Source organism: Leptonotus elevatus, chromosome 14, assembly GCF_054856555.1.
Source record: "Leptonotus elevatus isolate MCC_2025b chromosome 14, RoL_Lele_1.0, whole genome shotgun sequence".
NCBI lineage: Eukaryota > Metazoa > Chordata > Actinopteri > Syngnathiformes > Syngnathidae > Leptonotus > Leptonotus elevatus.
This window is the reverse complement of record NC_141252.1, coordinates 21,020,731-21,043,721: the sequence shown is the minus strand read 5'-3', so window position 1 is coordinate 21,043,721 and position 22,991 is coordinate 21,020,731. Positions and strand designations below refer to the sequence as shown.

Below are 22,991 nucleotides of genomic sequence, written 5' to 3'. Positions count from 1 at the left end.
AATCTTTTGGAGGAGTTGTTTAAAATGTGACCCCTATAATAGGCCAAAAATGGGGCAAAATTTGAAAGTAAATCTAAAATCTTCCAGTTGGATTTAACTTATTGCTCCCAACATACTTTTTTTTTGTAGGTCTTGGACTGTTTCATATGCCTCCAAATTTTTGTAGATCTATGTGAAAGTGAAAATCTTCCTGTTGGATTTAACTTAATTGATCCCAACATACTTTGTTTTGTAGGTCTTGGACTGTTTCATATGCCTCCAACTTTTTGTAGATCTAAGTGAATCGTACAACCGGGCTCGGCTGGAAGCCAGACTCATCGCTTTACCAGCGAGTGAATCTATTCGCAATGAAGCGCAGTTCTGAGGCGGGGCAAACATGACCAGACAGACAGGGGTGTAAGGGAAATCGGTCCAATTAATTATTAAATAATTAATTGTTAATTATTGAATTAATAATCAATTCACTCATTAATTGAAGGAGACTCAGATTTAATATTTAAATACATTTTGAATCAATCTACTTGGAACTTAAAAGAAACAAAACTCTAACTACTGTGTTATGCAATAATAATAAAAAAGAACTAAAATGATAAAATAATAAAAAAAAAAGAAAGAAAGACAAAAACAGGAAAGGAGAAACAGTCTTAAACGAGGTGATGGATTTCCTAATCAAACCAACATGGGACCCACATTTTACCTTGGAGGCAACAAATTGTACAATCTGGTTAATGTCTGCGAATTTAGACTTACAAATGGTCTGGTGTTGGTCCGAGACGCGGAAAGCCTGGATTGGAGGGTCGCCAAGCCGTTGTTTGAAGAAAAAGATGAAGAGAGAGAGAGTAAGAGTCCGGCTTGGCAGCTGAGCCTCACGGCGGGGAAAGGTCTGTTGGCTGTGGAGAGGCCTTTTTGGTTGGGGGCCTCAGAACACCGCTGTTAGCGCTGCGATCCGTTTAGCCTTTGCAGGGACCCAAAACCTGTCGCTGTGCGATGGCAAGGGTCGTCGTGTACTAGCCCTCGGCAGAACCAGATGAAGCATGGACGGACACGGAGCAGGGGAGCCGAAGCCAGGAACCAGCAGTGTGAAGGAGAAGAGTCAGAGGGGAAAAAAACAAAGAGGAATGTACAAGCAGGAAGCTTGCCTACCAACCAGGGGGTCCGGTATTGAGTTACACAGAAACTAGGGCAGAACTTTACCAGCCTTGGGTTGATTTTTGGTTAAGAATGATCAGATTAAATTAGATTCTAAGTTCAAACTTCAATCAAATGCAAACACGTACAGATGAACACATCAAAAGAAATGTTACCTAGCTGACAACTGTCAAAATGTGCACACACATGAAAGTTAAGTGGAGAATCTGCCACTGCAATGGAACATTTTCATGACACTTCATGGAGTCAACATTTCAAAAATGGCAAACACAACATTTCATAATTCATTCTTCTGTGGCAAAATAAGACAGTCAGGTTTCTGAAAAAAACCTTTTCACTTCTTTTTTGTGTGTGTGTCAGTGCGATAAGGTCAAAGAAGTGACGTGCAGAAGCCAGTAGTAAACATTAGCGGTGGACAGAGATGAAGTAAATTCAACATGGCTAGTCGAAGAGAGACAGTAGTGATTAATGACTTATGTTGTTATGGTAAAAACTTTTTTTTTTAAAAACTCTTTTTTTAAATATATATTTCTTATTCTGCCATTCCAGATCTTTGAATTCTGTACAGTCAACATATCATACTATTATAATACTACCAACACATTTTCAAATCTTTGGCAATACACATCTGTATTTCTTTCTATTCATGCCTATTTTTACATACATCTCCATATGGATTAATGAATTGTGTTTTACAGTCCTTATCTTATGATAAGGGCACAGTTCCTGTTTTGCAGCTGCAAGAGAATGAGTCATGCTTTGCAATACTATAAGAGTAAATATGGAATAACTTATGTACATTTATTCTTTTAATTTTTTATTTGTTTTAATTTTTTTGGGGGAAAAATGTACATTTATTCTAACACAAACAATAGTTGGGTTTACATTAAATTGAGTAAAAGTATTTACAACTTGTTTTTATCAAGATGTTGCTTCAATAAAAGCGTTAAAACTATCACAATTACTGTGCTTAATGACAAATGAGCTCCATCTTTATAAATAACGTGATCGATGTTCGTGTATCGCATGGCTTCCGCAGGGTTGATCTGAGCATGTAAACAGCAGATCGGAATGGATCATGTCACATGTAAACAGGTGACCACAGATCTTCATTCGGAATGATTCCAATCAGAATAACTAAAAAGGCTCCATGTAAATGTGTTTCCACAGCAACAGAATTTCACAGCACCTCCACAATGGTTAAAAATAAGTTTATAGATGTCTTCAGGCCTGGACTCTCATCAAATGTGTGAAATTTTGAGAAGATCAGATCATCTGGGTCAAGTTACAGCAGCTTTTATTGTCACTGTGAATCATCCGACTTTGTGGCTCTGTAATGACCATGTCCTTTGGCAAAAAAGTGACAATATTCAGTCTGAGGCATGATCAACATCTCTTTGCTTTTCTGACAATTGGATCCGTTCAACGGGCTCGGTGTAGCAGATAAAAATTTACATTTCTTGTCACGACTAGGTAGCAATGTCTATCCGATGTATGTATTATCATATAGATGTCTTCAGGCCATGGCTTTTAATATGCATCTGTAGTTGCGTATTTTTTGGAGCTTGTGCAGATGCTTTTCCTCTTTCGTGGCGAAGGAAATATGAAATGCAAAATTTTATACCCCGCCCGCGACATACAGTATTTTTGCCCTGTTGTTGTCCTAGGTCTTGACATGGTACAGGCCAAGTTTGTCAATCAGATGAAATGTCTCGGAGAAGTGGGCAAGAGTATGACCCCTGTAAATGGGCAAAAACTAACCAAAATTTGACATTAAAAATAAATCATAGTTCACTTCCTGCTCATTTTAGCATATGGCTCTAAGAGTTTTTTGTAGTTCTTGGACATCTTCATATACCTCCAAAATTTCATATTTTTTGCTGAAATGTACTATTGAGGCTAATTTGTTAAAAAAATAAGAATTAATATAAATTCGGGCCCTAGAGGCTCATTCAGTTAAAAATCGCACAATACACTATGATATATTGCTCATTTTGCCAGGCGATATGTGTGTGCCAAGTTTCATTAGTTTTCATGCATGTTTAGGCCCTCAAAATCAGCGTTGCGTTCTTGGCGAACAGTGTGTTGCCACGACAACACCGTTCGACAACACCGTTTCACAAGAACTAACATACTTTGTGTTGTAACATCATGAAGGCCTTATTTACTGCCCCTTGGTTCTGTTTTTAGGAAACATGGTATTTCATTTCATTTTTATGCTGATTCCCAGATCTATTTTCCCTTAGCATATAACAGTACAATCCAACAACTCACTAACTGTTTAAATTATATTAAATCCTGGCTTTCTCTTAATTGCTTGAGTTTGAATGAACACAATACAGAAGTGATGTTGTTTGGACCAAGTAGCTGTCCCTCTTCGAATATAGACCTTGGTCCACTGTAGGACTCTGCCAAGGTTGCCCATTGTCACCGATTATTTTCATAACCTTGATGGACAGAATTTCTAGGCGCAGCAGAAGCATTGAGTGGGTCCAGTTTGGTGGCCTCAGCGTTGCATCTCTGCTTTTTGCAAATTATGTGGTGCTGTTGGCTTCTTCAAACTGTGATCTCCAACCCACACTGGAGCGGTTTGCAGCCGAGTGTAAAGCGGTTAGGATGAGGATCAGTAAATATTCCCCACGCACCCCACATTGGCGCGGCCAATTTCTCCGTTAAAATTGCACTGGAGGAATATTGCTATACCAGTCGTAAGTGTCGGTACGCAAAAAATAACAACATGGCCGTATGCAAATTGCATACAGTAATCCCACGATCCTTGATGCAGCCAGTGACGCACATGATTGGTTACAGTATAATCAACATCGCTCCAAGGCCAATGACGGCATTGTTTACATCTGCCAGTTGCAGCATGCTGATGCTAGCGAGCATTAGCAACAATGGCAAGCAAGAAGTTCTGTAGCGACCTGAGGAAGGATGAAAACGCCAATATTGTGTCTGTTTCTGCACCAAAACGTAACTATATTGCCCCCAAGTCGCATAAAACAACTGTGAATTACCTCCGGGCCCACTCACATGGTGACATGGCAGACAAATTATTTAACCAGTCAGGGACGCGAACCCTCGTCAAATCTTCGTGGTTTAGCAACGTCGCCTGGCTTTGACAGGGGGAATATGCTAACATTTTTGGTTAAGTGTGTAAAAGAAGGTTAATCAGATGTTTTCACGAGCGGGAAGTCGGACAAGTTCGCAGAGGGACCGGGTAATGTGCACAAAGGTAAAAGAGCATTACAGGTACGTGGACACTAGACTGTGTTTCGTAACCCGATTCATTTTCATGTGTCGTCAAGTGTGCACATTTGCACATATATAAACTCAGCACTGATTTACGTGACGTAATTGTCGTCTTCAGTTGCAACTGCAGTTGAATGTAATAATGCAGTAATCATGACAAAACGTTACTCTATGTATTGATAAAATTGCATGTGCAATATATAGGGGTATACAGACAAAAAATGCCACTCTACAAGTTCCACCATTTAGATCAGCATCTTAATACAATAGCATAGTGGACCAAAGTGTTTTTGAAAACGAGATGTTTTATTCCTAAAATACACTTGTATTTATTATTGTAGGCCACTGCAATGTTATGCACAGTTCAAACATTAACACTGTACTTAAATGAATAAATAAATGTGTACTTAAGTAATGATTACATTTGGATTTATTGAGAATATTGAATGAAAATCATACTCCAATAAATGTTAAACATTATTTTTCCCTAAACATTAAATAACCTGAGCATCTAAGATTTATTTTAATTTTGTAAAGACATTAAATATTTTGGAAGAAAAAAAAACGTGCAAAGACTAAGATCAGTTTAGTACAGAATTTCTGAGGTATTTTGGGAAACTTGTTCACACCCTCTCAATGGTCCCGATTTTTTTGTTTGTTTGTTTTTGCTTTGGGCTAAAACAGTGACGAGCTGATGCAACCAAGGAACAGTATATAAGTGCTCTCATTTCTTTCATCTGTGGCGATTTGGCGCAGTTGCCACTTTTATTTATAAGAACTTTGTCCATGTTTACCACTAGCTCGTCTAGCTACACTCAAATGTGGCTAGGAGATTTTTATACTGTGTTGCCACATTGGCTAAAAGGTTTCATGACCCAGTGCCAACCCTGGAACAGGAGATCAACAGGCAGATCGGTGCAGCATCTGCTGTGATGCAGACTCTTTATTTTATTTTATTTATTTATGTATTTATTATTATTATTATTATTTTTTTTTTTTTTTTTTTAAAGAGCTCAGTATTGTTCATTCGGTAATGTCATCATCATTGCTCTTTATTTTATTTATTTATTTATTTAAAAAAAAATATATATATTTTTTTTAATAATATATATATATATATATATTTTTTTTGTATGTGGGTGAGTATGTGTATGTGCGTGCGTGCGTGTATTTGTTAGCTCACCAAAAACCTATTAGAAAAAATCCCATACCGTTCACCTAAACCGAACACCGCCGTCAGGAGACCCGAGGGGACCAAAGAAAACCAAGGAAGGTGAAATCCAGCACCGACCAGACACCACCCACCGGGCCACCCACCAGAATTCTTCCCCAACCCCAGAAACATCTAAATTCCAACAAATCCCAAAAAAAATAAAAAAATCAGGGAGACCTCAAGAGACCGAAGGAGAGACTGAGGAAAGGAAGGAAGGACAGACGAAGCCGAGTGAGATCCACAGACACCAGCCTCCACCGATTCAATGACCTGAGGAGGAAGCAGATTGTGTCTGAGTTTCGATAGATGCTGGTGTGGTGGATCTGGCATGCATGAAAATCTCCACCAAAGAGGGGAGCCGTCGATCCCTGCCAGGACAGAGCAAGCACAACACCTCAGGGCCCCCCAGGCCGCGGCAGCGCCAAAGGACGACCCCCGGGCCCCGCCAGGGCCACCGGTCGGAGAGCAAACCTAGGAGCAGGAGCGCCCCCCCCCCACCCCAACACGGCCCGCGCCCCCGACCCAACGCAGCAGGACAGGGCACTGCAGGCCCGCCAGGCACCCCACCGGCCCCCAACCCCCGCCCCCCACCCACCCCCGCCATCCACCCCAACCCAGCCGCCCCCAGGTCCCCAATCCCCCAGGCACCCCCCAGCCCCCGGGGACCCCCCGCACCCAGGCACCGGCGCCGAAGCGGGGCCGGACAGCGGAGCGGAGAGGGCAGCCGCGCACCACCCCACCCCCCGCCGCGTGGAGGGACGGAACACCGGGGGCAGAAGGGGAGATGGGGGCACCCGAGGACGGCCGACACCCCCGAACCCTAGGCCCAGCGGGGGAAGGCCCCGGTCGTCACCCCAGCGTTCTTTGTGAAAGTTAACCCCTGTTACTGAGTCCGCCAGCTCGCCGACTGGTGAACTCTACCTCTAAACCGTGAATGTGACCCCACCCAGTGTATATACAAGTGTGTGTGTGTGTGTGTGGGGTGCATTAAAAATAGATAGGGGGGGGGGGGCGGGGACACGGATAGGGGACCGCAGCACTGCTCTATACCGCGGTCCCCAACCGATGGCACCCCCACAAGCCATCCCCCCCCAGCTGTGTGGTGCATTAAAATTGGAGGGGAGTTGTAGGGTGAAGACGGTGTTTCCACCCCCCCCCCCCCCCAAAGTGTGTTATGTGCCCTATATGACTATAAAAGTGTATTGTGCAAACCTAGTGTAGTGAGTTAAGAGGAGCGACCAGCGGGGCCCTCCCCAACCGGGCGGGGGCACTCTTTATAAGTCCGTTGTGGTGAAGAAGGAGCTGAGCCGAAAGGCGTAGCTCTCGATTTACCGGTCGGTCTACATTCCTACCATCACATATGGTCATGACCTGTTGGTTAAGAACAAGATCCTGGATAAAGTGGTCGGAATTAGTTTTCCCTGCAGGGTGTCCAGGCTCAGTGAAGCTCAGTTATCCGGTAGGACTCAGAGTAGAGCCGCTGCTCCTCCACGTTGAGGTGAGCCAACTGAGGTGGCTCGGACATCTGGTTTGGATGCCTCCTGGATGCCTCCCTGGAGAGGTGTTCCGGGCATGTCCCACTGGTGGGAGGCCCCGAGGACGACCCAGGACATGCTGGAGAGACTATGTCTCTCGGCTGGCCTGAGAACGCCTTGGGATCCCGCCGGAGGAGCTGGAAGAAGTGGCTTGGGAGAGGGAAGTCTGGGCCTCCCTGCTAAAGCTACCAGATAAGCGGTAGAAAAAGGATGGATGGATAGTCTTACTAAAGAAGATAGTAATTCCCTAAAACAGGGGCAGGCAGCCGGGGTCCTCAAGAGTCCTGCGTGTTTTAGATGTGTCCCTCCTCCAACACAGGTGAAGATCATTATCAGCTTTGCTGATGAGCTGATCATTTGAATCAACTGTGTTGGAGGGAGGAGACACCTAAAATACGCAGGACTCTGGTTCTTGAGGATCAGTGTTGCCTACCCCTGCCTTAAAACAAACATCATACTTTTAGACTGTGTATCAAATGTGGTTGTAAATACCTGGAAGAAAAAGCTAAACTGTCAGTCACTTATATGTTTTCCTCACCTGGATGATCTCTGCCTAGCCTGTGGTTAGTACATTATTGTATTTTAACAAGTAGGCGTTCAAGTGTGTGACTTCAAGAGTTAGGGTACAATATGAATATGTGAATGTTTTGATGAGAGTGCTAAATGGTATGTGCAATCATACAAAGACTGACTTTTAGAGGTCACTGTGGACTTTGGAAGATGTGTGAAAAAAATGCTAATATAATGATAAAAGCTTGAAATTCGGTTTAAACAGAACAAGCCCTATAGAAAAGATTCAGGTATAGGGTCGTCGCAGATTTGACCATTGGCCCATAAGAAGGCACCAGGCACCTTTTCAGGCTACTTGGAGCGGGCCGCGGGTGGAGCATTGTCTATGTGGAGCTCCAGATTTAGCATGCGGGCGTGAGTAAAAGAAGGCCGCACAAAAGGCACCAAATAGGACTTGCTGAAACTGGGCCTCAGGCGAGACACCAATCCCTGGTAACCCGGTTGGAGCTCCAGACCTAGCAGGCGGGTGGGCTAAAGGACATTGGTCCCTGCGTGGATGGCTGGAGCGCCAGGTGCATTGTGTGACGCCACTGTACTGGCTTGTGTCTGTGTGGCGGATAATGCGACCGAGATTGATTTTATCCTGTTATGCTCAGCAATCAGCACTACTGTTGTAAGTTACAGAAAAGAGGATAAACCTGCACCTTATTACTTTTCGCAAAAAGACTATCGTAAAAAACAACAACGCAATTTTCCACCATTTACAAAACTAACGAAAGCAAAAATGTTTATTAATATAAAGTTAACATTGTTATTTTTCAGGATTCTGGCAGTAAAGAATGACCAATAAAATAGCAACTGAGTTATTTTGGCAACACTCCATGCCCCTGGAATAAAAGAATCGAAGATTGAACAAGCTGCATTTTGCTGACTTAATACGCCTCTAACATTGGCTTTATTGTAATATTTGGGACAGAAAACATGTTTTGATACTGTAACATTATTAACATTGTTTTACTGCTTCGATTGATATTTTAACCGTTTTGATTTTAGTTAGAGCTGTGTAATAGTAAGACAACAGTTAATTCATATGTTATTCAATCTATAGTCCATTGTTCTCTTCTCTGGGAAAGAGATGTCTAAGTTGTTTCTGAGTTATCTATGTATCAGGAATGTTTGGAAGTGCACGCAGAGGTCTGTCCATAAATTACCTGGTCCAGGAGATGCCGGGACCAATTGTTTACCCACATCTGGAGTGGACTAAGATAGGAGCTGAAGTTTTATTATCTGTTTGTGTATTTCACTCTTCCCACAAGAACAAGGATGAAAGAGGGGGAAGTTTGGTGACGTGTATTGATGTATCATGTGACTGTGAGAAGGAGAGGATTGGCCGAAGAAGACAGAGGAGGGGTTTGAAAAGTCACGAAAGAGTACTAGTGCTTGCAACAAGAGGAGCGTCACACATGAGGGAGAACAATGGCGGAGTTCAGCCGATCTCATGTGTCCATAAGCTTATGTAAAAAATAAATCCTGATTTCACCGATCTCATTGTCTGAGTTTGATAATCAACATTATGAACACGGGAAAACAAAGAACGATTTTCCAACAGATGGTGACCCACGACATTCGGTGTTTGGCGACGCCCGCTGTTTGATGGCGTTCGCTGAAGGCCGAGAGCCGTTACCGGATGCTGGGTTCTTGGCGGACAGGACTTTCTAGGCGCCTAACTAATTAATTACGGTAAGTGGAGATGTTTATCCACGTAGGGAAGTCCTGTCTGTCGAGAACGCTGCGACAGTTTTCGTCTGATAAATTTAACTGAATTGTACATGAGGTCTGAGTGAATGGGTGTATTACTATTGTTAAAATTATGAGTTTGGTTCGTTTCGTTGTGTTTGGCTTTTACTACGACATTGAACTATACACGTACGTGGTGACGAGCATTGTTGACGGAAGTGCTGTCATGTTGGTTTATGCGCAGCTGAAGAAGCATTTTTAGACATACAGGTTGAAGCAACCGGTTTTATTTTATTTTATTTTGTTTTTGGGACGGGAGTCTCTCCGCTGCAAAGCAATTGATAGATCATAATGGTTATTTTATGAATTTTGAGAGGGATACGGATAGACGCGGGGGTTTTCTGCCGCTAAGAAATCTAGAGATTATGATAGCGCGCCTGCTAAAATATAGCAGTAATAAGAGGTCAGGATGACGCAGCGAGTTTATTTTTTACCACTGGGGAGCATTCGATAGCACGCGATAGTTATTTTAAAATGCGCGCCTGCTAAAATTGAGCAGTAATGAGAGTGAGGACAGGTTGACGCAGTGGATTTGGGTTTTTACTGCTGTTGATCGATCGAGAGATTACGTGATTCGTTATTTATGTGTGTTAAATGTCTGTTATGTGTGTACGTTTTTGTGGTCGTCTGTGTTTATTCTTATGAAAATGTTTATTTTGAGGTGAGGAACGAATAACGTTGTCGAAGAAATTTAACCTATTGAACTATCATACTACAAGTGAGACGTCACCGAATTGATAAATATTAATACGACTTGAATATAATAATAACTACAGAGGTGAATAATTAAAATAAATAATGGAGGGCGGTTTTGACCGCGACACCGAATGGTTTGACCTACTAGTACTTCCGGTTCATAGTCGGAACTTATTCTTGGATGTACAAGTTAAGAATGCTTCCGAGGTCAGTCGGAGCCATGCCCGAAAAACATAGACGAAAAATGAAAATACTGTTCACTGATCGAATGATGGCTTGCTGTGATAAAGGTTGGTTTTCACCGTTGACATCTGCGGTTTGCTTGGTATCTTTGATAAAAGCGGTGGAATTGGCATGCATAAAAAAACGGCAATCGCTGGACAAAATGGTGCGAGAGACTTTTGTATTTTCTTTAAATGGTAGAAGAGTCAGACGAAATTGTAAAACAGTGGATCGAATGATGAGAAATGCTAGAATGTTGGCTTTGGGCAGTTCCGTTAAAATCGCTCGGATGGCTATGATAGAAGCTGGTGATGATAAAGTGGCTGATTTTGATGCTAAGCTAACAGCTCCGCTGGCGTATGCTGAGCCGCTCACGGAAAATATGTTTGATGCTATAAACCCGTGTACTGAATCACCATACAAGACTGCGGTTCAAATGCTACAAAATTTGCAGACGACGAATTGACAGAACAAAACCGTTTATTATCTTTAAATAAATAAAAAGTGTGTGCGTAAGTGCCTGCAAAAGTTTGAAAAGTTGAGAGAATTGTTGAGTAATTGTATAAGACCTAGATAAAAAAGGTGGGGGCTACCCTGGTGGATTGGGTTTTAACTGGGAGTGTGATTGTGAATGAGAAATGTGTGTATGGATATTTTATTTGTTTTTCTTCAATATCTTTAACTGTATGTTTGGTGTTGTTTTTGAGTAGATAAGACTGGTGTGATAATGGCGTTTGTTTTTCGGATGGGAATGTAGTAAACTAGGTTTTGCGATGTGATAATGCTAAGATTTTTTCTTTTTCCGCGCCCTCCCCTGTGTCTCAAAAAAGGGGGGGGGGGGCTTTGTGTGTGTGAGATAGGAGTTAGAGTATAATGTGTCCTCGTGATGGAAGTTTTTCTCTTTTCTGGGTAAGAGAAGAATGATAAAAAAAAACAACAGTATTTAAAGGACATTGCTGAGTTCTTGTAGAAAAATATTAGATTAGGTTTTTTTTAGTGACTGAATAGAAAGTCTTTAAAACTATACTACTTTTGATACAGAAAATAAACTTATTAACTTTCTCTTTTCTCGGCAAATGAATAAAGAAAAATGAAAAAATAATAGCATTTTGTATAAAGCTATATTGAGTTAACATAATTATACCTACATCTGTACAGCTGTGGCTAGATTTAAGATAGTTGAATGAGAAGTAATAAATGTTTTTAAAGACGAAATAATAATAATAATTTTTAATATTTGTTTTTTCTCTGAGTGTGTCATTTCAGAAACTGATGCTAAAGTTCCAAAGCAGATGGGGGCTTGAAGGCCCTCACTGGTTACAACCTGCGAACGGGATACGCCCCAGCTGCTGCTACATTGTATTCGCAAGTATTTCTAGTAGCTATTTTGAAGGGCATTCCCAAAAAACAAGCTATGGTATAGTTGAAACATTTTTGAGAAAGCAGGAAGTGAACTATCTTGCTATGATCTCATCTTCCTCTGTCTGTCGATTGAAGTGCATTGGATCAGGCGGGTGCATTCATTGGTCAGGTGAGCTCCTGGGAGGGCCAAAATGTGTCATCGGGTCCACGATTGCAGACAGCAATCTGCAGCGTCTGGGTGGACGTGGCAGAGGTCAAAGAGCTTCACGCCGCAGCAAAGTCATTCCCCTGTGCCTACCGACAATCATGGTGCTCAATTCCACAATGCCCAGTGACTGTGTACAAGCCTCGTTACAGAGACATCTCCCCTACGGCTGTTTTGACTCCAGTGAACATCTCAATGCCTGCTTTGAACATTGCCTGAAACATCCGCCGCCATGCCATCTGCTGGCCAGGACTGAACATTGACTACTCAAAGCTTATGGTCTCATCTGGGATGCGACACCTCCGGTCATTGATATGGTAAACTGGTTGTATGCAAGGCATTTTAATGTGTCGGATGGGGAAATGTGATCTATAGCAAGGTATTTCAGGAAATTGAGAACAACATATGTGAATTCGAAATAGGATGATTGGTAAAATTTATTTCAATCTTAATTACTATATTTTCCGTTACTTGATGATTATTGGGTTTAGCCTACTAAATTTTTGCCTATTTTCTTGGGAGCATCAGTTTCTGAATTGGTACAATGGGAATTTAACAAATAACAGCAAGTTTGCTGGTTTTTGTATTACTGTTGTGTGTTATATGACCCACTACTATGTAGAAGAGGTGGGGTTGATTAGCATTTTGGGAACAATTGACGGTTTGCTCAAAGTAGGAGTGTTGTGATATTTTCGGCTCTAATTATAATACGTTTATTTTACCCGTTGAGAAGGTAGATATTTGTAAATTTCGTGTAATTCGTAACCTGAAATAGATTAATGTGGCTAACTCTATTTTTCCCTGACCCCAAAGTCCTCACATACCAGTGTCTCAAATTGTATCTGCTTGTGCTCATTTTAATTGCTGTGACCTGAAGCTCTCTCTCGTTTGCCTCACAATCGCCTGATTTAAAGGCTTGTGTTATTTACGACGTCTTTTGCGGAAAGCTATAGTCTGGTATTCCTTATTTATGAGCTACGAAGTCTTGGTGTGTCCTCCCTTTGAAATACCATACGTGTTTGAAAAGATCAGAGTGGATCTTTGTCAAAAGGAGGGTTTGTACACAGGATAGTTCATGTTTAAGAAATGAATTAATGTAGACGAATTAGTAGATTAAAAAATGAAAAGGTTGCGGGGTATCGGTCTATACCCCAACTGACTGGGTGATTCTGAATGTGATAATCCACAGTCTGAATTGAAATCCACAGAGGAGAATCAAGCTGTGAAAAAAAAGTACGTTTGAAGAGGAGACAATAATGAAGCATATCGCCAAATGAAGGTAATTATATTATACATTTTATCTCAGAAACAATTGAAAAATGTAATGTTTGGAGTCCAGTGTTTGCAAAAGATAGAATAGTATGAATATATGAGACTCTCCCCATTGTGTTCACGACCCGGCCGGCGTGATCTTCTTGGGTTGAGATTATATATGATTTGCTGGTAAAATGATTCCTTTCAGGATGGCTAAAGGCACATTCATGCAAATCTCAAACAGTAAATATCGTGGTAAAACATTGCATACTATTATATGGGTTTCCTAGAAAAAATTTGATCAGACGATGGAACCCATTTGAAAAATAAATATTTACAAGCTCTTTCTGTTGTATTAATGAATGTGCGAATGTCATTAAATTCAGTCAAAGGCTGGGCTCTATTTCAATGTCACACAAATAGACCTTTACCTGTTCCAACAGCACAGGACCTACGGATCTTAATCAAATAACATTTACTAATCCCAACTAACAAAAACTACCAGATGCTTTTCCAAATAAAGAATATGTATGGTTATAAGTGACTAAGTGAAAATGTTTTGCACCCAGAGGGTCTGGATCCCAGGAGGTGAGGGAGAGGTTATCTGGAGTTCAACTGTCCAAAAGAGGAGGGAGACATCATTCCACATCTGGTCTACAAGGCCGCCGGATCCATCCCAGGCTCATCAATCTCACCACCTCAGACCGGGAAAACAACATTTGCTGAATCATATCAACTGACCCTCTCCAAAGGCATCATTACACGAAGAGTCACATTTGAGGGCAGAATAATCCCGGTGACAAACAAAAGGACCTTGGGCAGTCTACCCTGAGGTCCTTAAAGAAGAAAAAAAAACTAACATGATACTCTTTTCATTCAACAAAGAACTTCATCAAGAGATGGCTTCGAGGCGGGAAAACATCTTCAAACGCTGTCACATCATGCTCATGTTGATCCTCTAAAAAAAATGTTTAAATGTTTATTTTGGGCTCTTTCGAGCCCAATTGAGGGAATGTTAACATTATTAACATTGTTTTACTGTTTCGATTTATATTTTAACTGTTTTGATTTTAGCTAGAGCTGTGTAATAATAAGACACCAGTTAATTCATATGTTATTCAATCTATAATCCATTGTTCTCTTCTCTGGGAAAGAGATGTCTAAGTTGTTTCTGAGTTATCTAGGTATCAGGAATGTTTGGAAGTGCACGCAGAGGTCTGTCCATAAATTACCTGGTCCAGGAGGTGCCGGGACCGATTGTTTACCCACATCTGGAGTGGACTAAGATAGGAGCTGAAGTTGTATTATCTGTTTGTGTATTTCACTCTTCCCACAAGAACAAGGATGAAAGAGGGGGAAGTTTGGTGACGTGTATTGATGTATCATGTGACTGTGAGAAGGAGAGGATTGGCCGAAGAAGACAGAGGAGGGGTTTGAAAAGTCACGAAAGAGTACTAGTGCTTGCAACAAGAGTCACACATGAGGGAGAACAATGGCGGAGTTCAGCCGATCTCATGTGTCCATAAGCTTATGTAAAAATAAATCCTGATTTCACCGATCTCATTGTCTGAGTTTGATAATCAACATTATGAAAATGGGAAAACAAAGAACGATTTTCCAACAATACAAAAAGCGCAGCTGGACTGTAAGCCGAAGAATATAATCTTACTTTGGCCATTTTGAAAAATGGTTGCCATTTGGGTCAGTAGTCAAATCTGCGATGGCCAAATGGCTAGAATTATTTCCCTGACTGTTCTGACTATGTGCCAAATTTCTTGCCATTTATCATCTACCAAGCAATTCTTTGATAAATTGCACCAATTCTCCTAACTAAGTGGATTTGTATAACGGCTAATTAAGATATCCAACCTTTGTCTCCTCAGCTTGAGGACATGTGGCAGTAAAGTGGTGAGAACCTGACGATGGGTGACTGGAACCTACTGGGCAGCATCCTGGAAGAGGTCCACATTCATTCAACCATTGTGGGCAAGATCTGGCTCACCATTCTCTTCATTTTCCGCATGCTGATCTTGGGGGCAGCTGCTGAGGATGTATGGGATGATGAGCAGTCTGAATTTGTCTGCAATACTGACCAACCAGGTTGCAAGGCAGTCTGCTATGATCGTGCCTTCCCCATCTCGCTCATTCGCTTCTGGGTCTTGCAGGTCATCTTCGTCTCTGCACCCTCACTGGTCTACATGGGCCATGCCCTTTACTGCATCCGAGCACTGGAGAAGGAGCGCCATAGGAAACGGATACAGTTGAAGGAGGAGATAGATGAGGCAGAATTGGCATTGGATGAACATAAACGAATAGAGAGGGAGCTGAGGAAGCTGGATGAACAGCGAAAAGTAAAAAAGGCCCCTCTTCGAGGATCCCTCTTGAGAACCTATATCATTCATATCCTTACACGCTCTGTGGTGGAAGTGTTCTTTATCCTTGGACAATACATTCTTTACGGTGTTCAACTTGACCCGCTGTATAAATGTGAAAGGATGCCTTGTCCCAACAGTGTAGACTGTTACATCTCTAGGCCAACAGAGAAGACCATCTTCATGGTTTTCATGATAGCCATTGCTGGTGTCTCACTTTTCCTCAACATTCTGGAAATATCACACCTAGGCATCAGGAAAATCAAAAAGGCCCTCTCTGGAGAGCGATACATGGAAGATGACAGTTTAATTTTCAAGTCCAAGAGGAAGGTATCATTGTCACATCATTGTGTGATGAGTCATGTGTCACCTAACAATGGACCTTTGACTCAAACCTTCAACGTAATACCAGAAGAAGAAATCAAGCCTCCTCATTACCCCGAGCTCAAAACAAGCCATGAGACTCCAAGGAACAACAGCATTGCTCATCTGGGGCACATTCAAACCAACTGCATCTGTCCCCAACCCAGAATACAACACCAATCGACCCACAACTATGTAATTTCCCAAAGTCATCAAGGTCCGGAGGTACTCACAACAATAGTGGATAACCATCATGGTTTGGAATCTCTGATGTCCAGAACAGAGGGAACTGCATCAAGCCCTCACAAGAATACCCAACAGAGAGAACATATTGAGGCCAGCCATTTAGAGGTTCTTCTGTGCAATAGCGCTATTCGACCGTCTTCTACTGACAACCTTGAGGATGATCTCAGAGACTCAGTTGGGAGTGAGGTCCTTATACCCAAACCTAGAAAAACCAGCTTCATGTTCAGACCACCATCTGAAAGCTTGTCATCAATCAGTCATTCCACAAGTTCTTCCTTACATTCCTCAGAAGAATCAGATGAACTGGGCTCGCTGCAGGGGGACACGCTCATGATGCCGCCTGCTACGGGGCGAAGAATGTCAATGGCAAGTAACAAAGACCACAAGTACAGCATGTTTAACCCAATATTTTGTTTGTTTGTTTTTGGGGGGGTTTTCTTTCTTTTTTTTCCCTTCTTCTTTTTTTCTTCTTCTTTTTTTCTTTGTTTAACCCAATATTTAAAATATAAAGACCAATTGTAATTATTGTTATTTAAGGTTTTAGCGGTAATTGGTATACTCTTTATGAATGAAAAAAAGACGTCTGTAAATGGAACTAATTTTTTACAGAGATTAAAGGTGAAGAATCAAGGAGATAGTGAAAAAACTGTTAATTTAAATGTAGACTAACATACAGGAAGATAGATTAATTTATTTAACCATAAAAGAATAAAGAAGTGGCATAGCTTGTGACTGGGGCAGAGGGAGTTAGCCTTTATTTAATTGAATACAACCTTACAAAGACAAGATATTTAAATTTCAGACTGATAAAAACGTTCTCTCATATTTTCAACAAAAGACTGGAAAAGTTGAGCAATGCCTAAAACAAATACAACAAAAAACTACAGTATTTAGAAAGGTTGGGCCACTACTTTTAGAACAACTGCGTGAGCTAATAGTCAGTTAACAGTTTGAAAACGTTTCTCAATATACAATTGCAAGGAATTTAGGGCTGTCATCATGCATGGTCCATATCATTCAGGGAATCTGGTAAAAATCTGCATGTAAGCGGCAAGGCCGAAATCCAACATTGAATGCCCGTGACTCAGGCAGCACTGGGATAAAAAAAAAAATACCACACAGACAAACAACCATTCACACTCAAAATCACACCTAGGGACAATTTAGAGTGTTCAATTAACCTGCCATACATGTCTTTGGAATGTGGGAGGAGACCGGAGCACCCGGAGAAAACTCACGCAGGCACAGGGAGAACATGCAAACTCCACCCAGGAAGGCCGAAGCCTGGACTCAATCTCACGCCCTCAGCACTGGGAGGCGGACATGTTAACCAGTCATCCACCGTGCCGCCACAGTACAGTACAGTACAGTACAGTACAGTACAGTACAGTACAGTACAGTACAGTACAGTACAGTACAGTACAGTACAGTACAGTACAGTACAAGCAAGTTAAAACTTTTTGCAAAGCGAAATTTCGGATCCACACACAGGAACACCGCAAGCTATTCTGGGCCTTAGCCCATCTGACGTAAAGAAAAGTGTGCTGTGGTGTGATGAGTCCACATTTCAAATTGTTTTTAGAAATCATGGACTTAATGTCCTCCTGGCGAAAGAGGGGGAAAAAAAGGTCCATCCAGGTTATTGTCAGTACAAAGTTCAAACGCCAGCATCTGTGAGGCCATGGGTGTGTTAATGCTGCTTATATCCCTGCTTATATCGGCAATGCTAAACTACATTATCCACGAGCTACAACAGCGTGGCTTCGTACTAAATGAGTATGAGTACAAGACTGACCTGCCAGCGGTCCAGATCTGTCTGCCACTGAAGATGTCAGGCGCATTATGAAGCGGAAAATACGATAACCGAGACCCTGGACTGTTGACAGTTTAATCCAGTGGTGGGCAAACTCGGTCCTCGAGGGCCAGAGTCCTGCAGGTTTTGGATGTTTCCCTTCTCCAACACAGCTGGTATATGATCAGCTCATCGGCAAGCTCTGCGTAACCCTGATAACAATCCTGTTGATTGGAATCGGCTTGTGTTGGAAGAGTGAAACCTCCAAAACCTGCAGGACTCGGCCCCGAGGACTGAGTTTGCCCACACCTTGTTTAATCTCAAGCAAGAAAAAAATAGTTCCACCTATAAACGTAAAGGTATTATATCTCTGTACTATAGGCATATAATGAATAAATCTTACCTTTGACACCATGGCAATGTAATTTTTAATGAATTAAGTATTTTGCTGGCTATTTTTCTAACGGGGAAGTAAAACGCCCGGTTAAGTAAAACCCCACCTCTCTCTGTGTGGTTGCCGTGGCCCTCTTGCTCGAGCTAGCTGCTGCGCACACCACCTCAAAACTCTGGAGCACTGCGTTCGAGCAGTCCTTTGAATGGCCATTGCAATACAACCGCGTCTTCTTTAAATGTGGAAATTGGATGGATGTTCAATTCGTCAATAAACATTTGAAACAAAACGGCTCCTTGCCGCAAGAAATTGTAGTGGAGGAGAGAGAAAGAGAAAGAGGGGGGGGGGGGAACAAGAGGAGAAAAAAAACCAAGTGAAAAAACCAAGTGGAACACGAACCTGGGACATTTTGCTTAGAGGGTGAGCACACTAACCACTACACCATTCTTTCAATTTGCTTTAAAAGCGCAGAAATTGTACTTGTAGTTTACACAAGTGTCAGCCACGGAACCTTTCTGGGAATTTGAGATGGACACTTGGCATTAGAAATGTGAAGGATAATTGATTGCTTTGAATTTATCTGGACAGAATGTTTACTGATAAAGGCTACTTATCACTACCATGCGAGCATGGAGGGCTCAGAGAAAGTGGGCGTGTGTTTAGTCCGCAGAGGCAGTGCGGGTCCACACCTAATGACATCATAGAGTGAGCACCCGCTCGTTTTCTCGAGTTGGGAGTGGCTGGTGCTTGGAGAGCAGAATAACCTAAAATTTCTCATAGAGGGGCGAATGGAGGAAAACACCACTTGGGTGATGTTTTTGGTGAGGAAATTAGCATTTTAACATGGCTAAAAGCTCAAAAAAGTAGATTTTTCATGTTACTGTCCCTTTAAAAAATGTGTGTCCTCAGTTCACAAAAACTTATTGAGTGTTGTTACAGTAAAAGGAAAGGTGAATATTTGGAAAGAAAGTTGATCAATTTGGACATTAAACATCTTGTAGTGTATCCAATTGAATATAGGTTGAAAATGATATTCAAATCACTGCAGTTTTTTTGTTTTTATACATTTTACACAATCTCCCAACTTCGCTGGAATTAGGGTTTGCACTTGGTATTTTGGCTCACACAGATATTATCAGTATCAGAGCTTGTGTTTCAAAGTTTGTTTCAAAGAAAGAACCATATTGGATTTGGATGTTGCTTTGGACAGCCTCCAACACGATGTTTATGAAGATAGTTCACTGTTAGTATTTTGTTTCCAGCTACAATATGATGTGACTAAAACTGTCAATACACTCATTAATTGCAATACCATATGGCCTCAATTTTGCTTATGAATCCAGATGCCATAAGGTATAGATATATATATATAGTGTGTGGCTTGACATTTGAAATGTTTTTTTATTGGTTTTCAGACAGGTATAAGATTCTTTACAGGGAGTCTATACAATCACTAACTGTCCTGTTTTCCTCCTTAGAGTGTGTTTCTGGATATTTCATCTATCATGAAGAAGTAAAAAGACAGGGTCAACATCCTGACCACGGAATTTGTGTTCAACACCTCATCAACAACACAAACTGGGTATCAAAGATTCATTCATCAACAACGATGCACAGCTCATGTTGCTTGGCTCTCAAAGCATACAAGAGTCAATCATGTTTGTTATTTTCATTAAAAAGCACCTTAAACTGCTTGTATGTGGCCACGAAGCAGGATTGTTTTTTTCTTCTTCTTCTGGAGACTCTTTCTCTGTTGACTTTTTGAGCAAGCAAAAAAACAACACATACATTGTGGATTATGAAGCACATTCCTAAAAGCTTCTGTAATAAGGACTTTTTTTTTCTAAATGAGATTTTATTATAATCCCTTTATAATTGTGTATAAGCATTTACATACAGTCGAGTCATGATAAGTTATGAAACCAAATGCTTTTAATGGCTTCTCAAATGGCAAAGGCATTCGAACAAGAAATCAAAAAACACACTTCAATATAATTATCATGCTTTTTGTTTTATTTTTCAACAAAAAATTGCCTTGACCAAAAAGTTTTCATATCAAAGAAATGTGACATGTTGCACATTTACTAAAAATATCTAAACTAAACGTGGTATTTGAACATTCAGAGGTACAAAAGCAAATCAATAATGCTGAATCTGCATATAACAGTCATGTTGTAGGTATTCAAAAAAGGTCATGTAAAAATGTACCACAAAAATCTACAAATACAATAAATGTTAGAACTGTAAAAAGTTAGAAACAACGCCACAGAAATTACATGTCTATCATACAGTTCTTACCCACAAAAAAAGAGGTATGCTGAATTCTCCAGGTAGATATGTTTTAAGTCAGTTGAATTGAGGTTTTCCAGAAATTTCCAAAGCCACAATCCGAGAAAGAAGTCAAGCTGTTTGCAGCTAGAATGGACCCAGATTCATGCCTATTCTAAACAATTCAGCTTCAGAAGTACTTCATTTCTACTTGTATTCCACCTGGGTTTGTCACCACCAAGGGGAAGCCATAACAGTTGAAGAGTGTCAGAATTATTGTGTGAGCTGCATTCAGAGGTGTTGGAGACTCGAACATCCTGTACCAATAACTACAATGCTATCAGCAGCTCCCATTGAAATCTGTTCTGCCGTCTGGTATGACACTTTTATAGATATGGCACACCACAGTAAAATAAATTAAGCTATAAATCTCAAATTATTCAGAAATCATATATTTATTATCAGGGCTTGTTGGAGTGCCTTGTCCCATAGAACATTTATCAAAACACAATATGAACATAAATGCACCCAAAGGATCATGCAAGTGTTTTGCTGTATGACAGATTTACTCTTTTCTAATTTAATTAAATAATTCATTGAAAATAGATGGTGGCAACATGTGAGTCAGTTGTATAGCAAACATGAGACAAACATACATGACTGTGGTTGCCAATCAGTTCACTGGTTTCATTAGAACAGAAAGGCAATAAAATCATACCAACCAGTTCAAAGCAGGCAATTAATCTATTGATGGCATTTTCAGAGTACAGAATCATGAGAAGAACATTAACCTTATTATTTTATAAGCACAAACTTTTGATTTTTCATTTTGATTATTTGATCAAGTGCAATTTGATTTCATTTTTGTAAGATCAGGAACAGACCTTGAAAGTTATGACGGCATTGCTATCTATATGGAGAAACAAATTGGTCAAAATTAAATAAATATGAGTCAAAATCATTCCCATTATCAACTGACTATCATATCAGGAAATTTATTATAATTTCTCTGAAATGATTAAATCCCACCATAGACAGATTTCAGTTCAAGTTTTCTTTTTTATTAATTTGTCATTTAACTACAAATAAAATTTTCAATTTACTTCATAAGCACATGCATTCAAATCTTAGCATTCAGCTTTTCAGCATTCCCACGCAATTTCTGCATAAATTGCACTTTGTCTCATTATTTAAGGTATCATAATGTTTTAGCTTTTTTTTTGTTTTTGGTAAAAAAATATATATTGAAGGTAGTGCATCCCTCTTCTTTATTTACCGATTCTACTACTGTTTGTCCTGTTCAGGGTCATGGTACAATCTGGACGGATAACCAACTATTTGTAATTAAAAGGCAGAAATGTATTTTCATGTGACGCACACATACTTTATTTAGATTGACTGCTTTGCTTATTTATTTACTCTTGAACAATTTTGTTCTCCACATAAGGTAAAACATATACAATAGCTGTAGCATGGCCTGAGCACAGGCAAACAAGCTTTTCATGAGTGTCATGAAACAATCAACATGAAATAAAATCTGAAACTTCCTGGTTTAGGCCTAGGCGACTAGGCCTTTGTCGGAGAAAGAAAACTTAGTTGCACTTGTCAGATTTGTTATTTTTCTTACAAATTCATCAACATTTAGCTAACTTACTGGTAGGAAAACAATATAATCTTCTATTTAACTAAACAATAGGGGTCTTAACAGTACCTTTACGAAAGAAAAATAACACGCAATACAGTAAAATTGTAAACATGCTCACTCGCCTTAAGGAAAATATTACAACTGACACGTAAGTACACGTGTTACTAGTAAATAAAGATGTGTAATTCCATGAAATTGTCAACTAGAACAACTCTGAGAAAGGGAACCCCCACATCTATGTCAATTCACCCAAACCCCAAATAAATAAAGTTCACATTGAGGAAGTAAATTATACAGTATGACATGAAATTGATCAGTATCTACTCTGAGAGAGAAAAATCCACAATTTAAAAAAGGAAATCCATTATCTTTAATGGTAACTTAAGCAGAACACTTTTGTATAGTCAGTATCTACAACTGCTTCAATTATTAAACCTTAAAGCATTGAATCTGGACTAAACCTGCTCCTGTGCATAGCTGTCCGAGCAGCAGCAAAGTGTTGACTAGACTTCAGCAACACTCACCCTTGCCACGTGCCTCTCCATTGACTTTTCAACAGCAGATGAATTTGGCAATATCCTAATTCAATAATGCACCACTGTGTTTGTTTTTAGCTCTAAACTTCACAACAAACACTATTTGGGATCAAGATTCCTCCACTGACATCTAACGTATGATGCGTGACAACAGAAGCATCTGTCATCAAGATTATGTTCAAC

The 22,991-nt window shown here is 40.6% G+C and overlaps 1 protein-coding gene across 2 annotated transcripts in view; it reads left to right on the top strand.

Moving 5' to 3' along the window:
- gja10a (gap junction protein alpha 10 a) overlaps positions 1-20,608 on the top strand; it is a 56,148-nt gene extending 35,540 nt beyond the window's left edge. For both annotated transcript variants that reach the window (XM_086094249.1, XM_086094250.1), the window contains exons 2-3: positions 15,079-16,542; positions 19,838-20,608. In XM_086094249.1, the coding sequence (XP_085950375.1) occupies positions 15,118-16,542; positions 19,838-19,876 (1,464 nt within the window). In that variant the 5' untranslated portion in view covers positions 15,079-15,117 and the 3' untranslated portion in view covers positions 19,877-20,608. The remainder of the gene's footprint in view (positions 1-15,078; positions 16,543-19,837) is intronic.
- Positions 20,609-22,991: the final 2,383 nt, after the last annotated feature.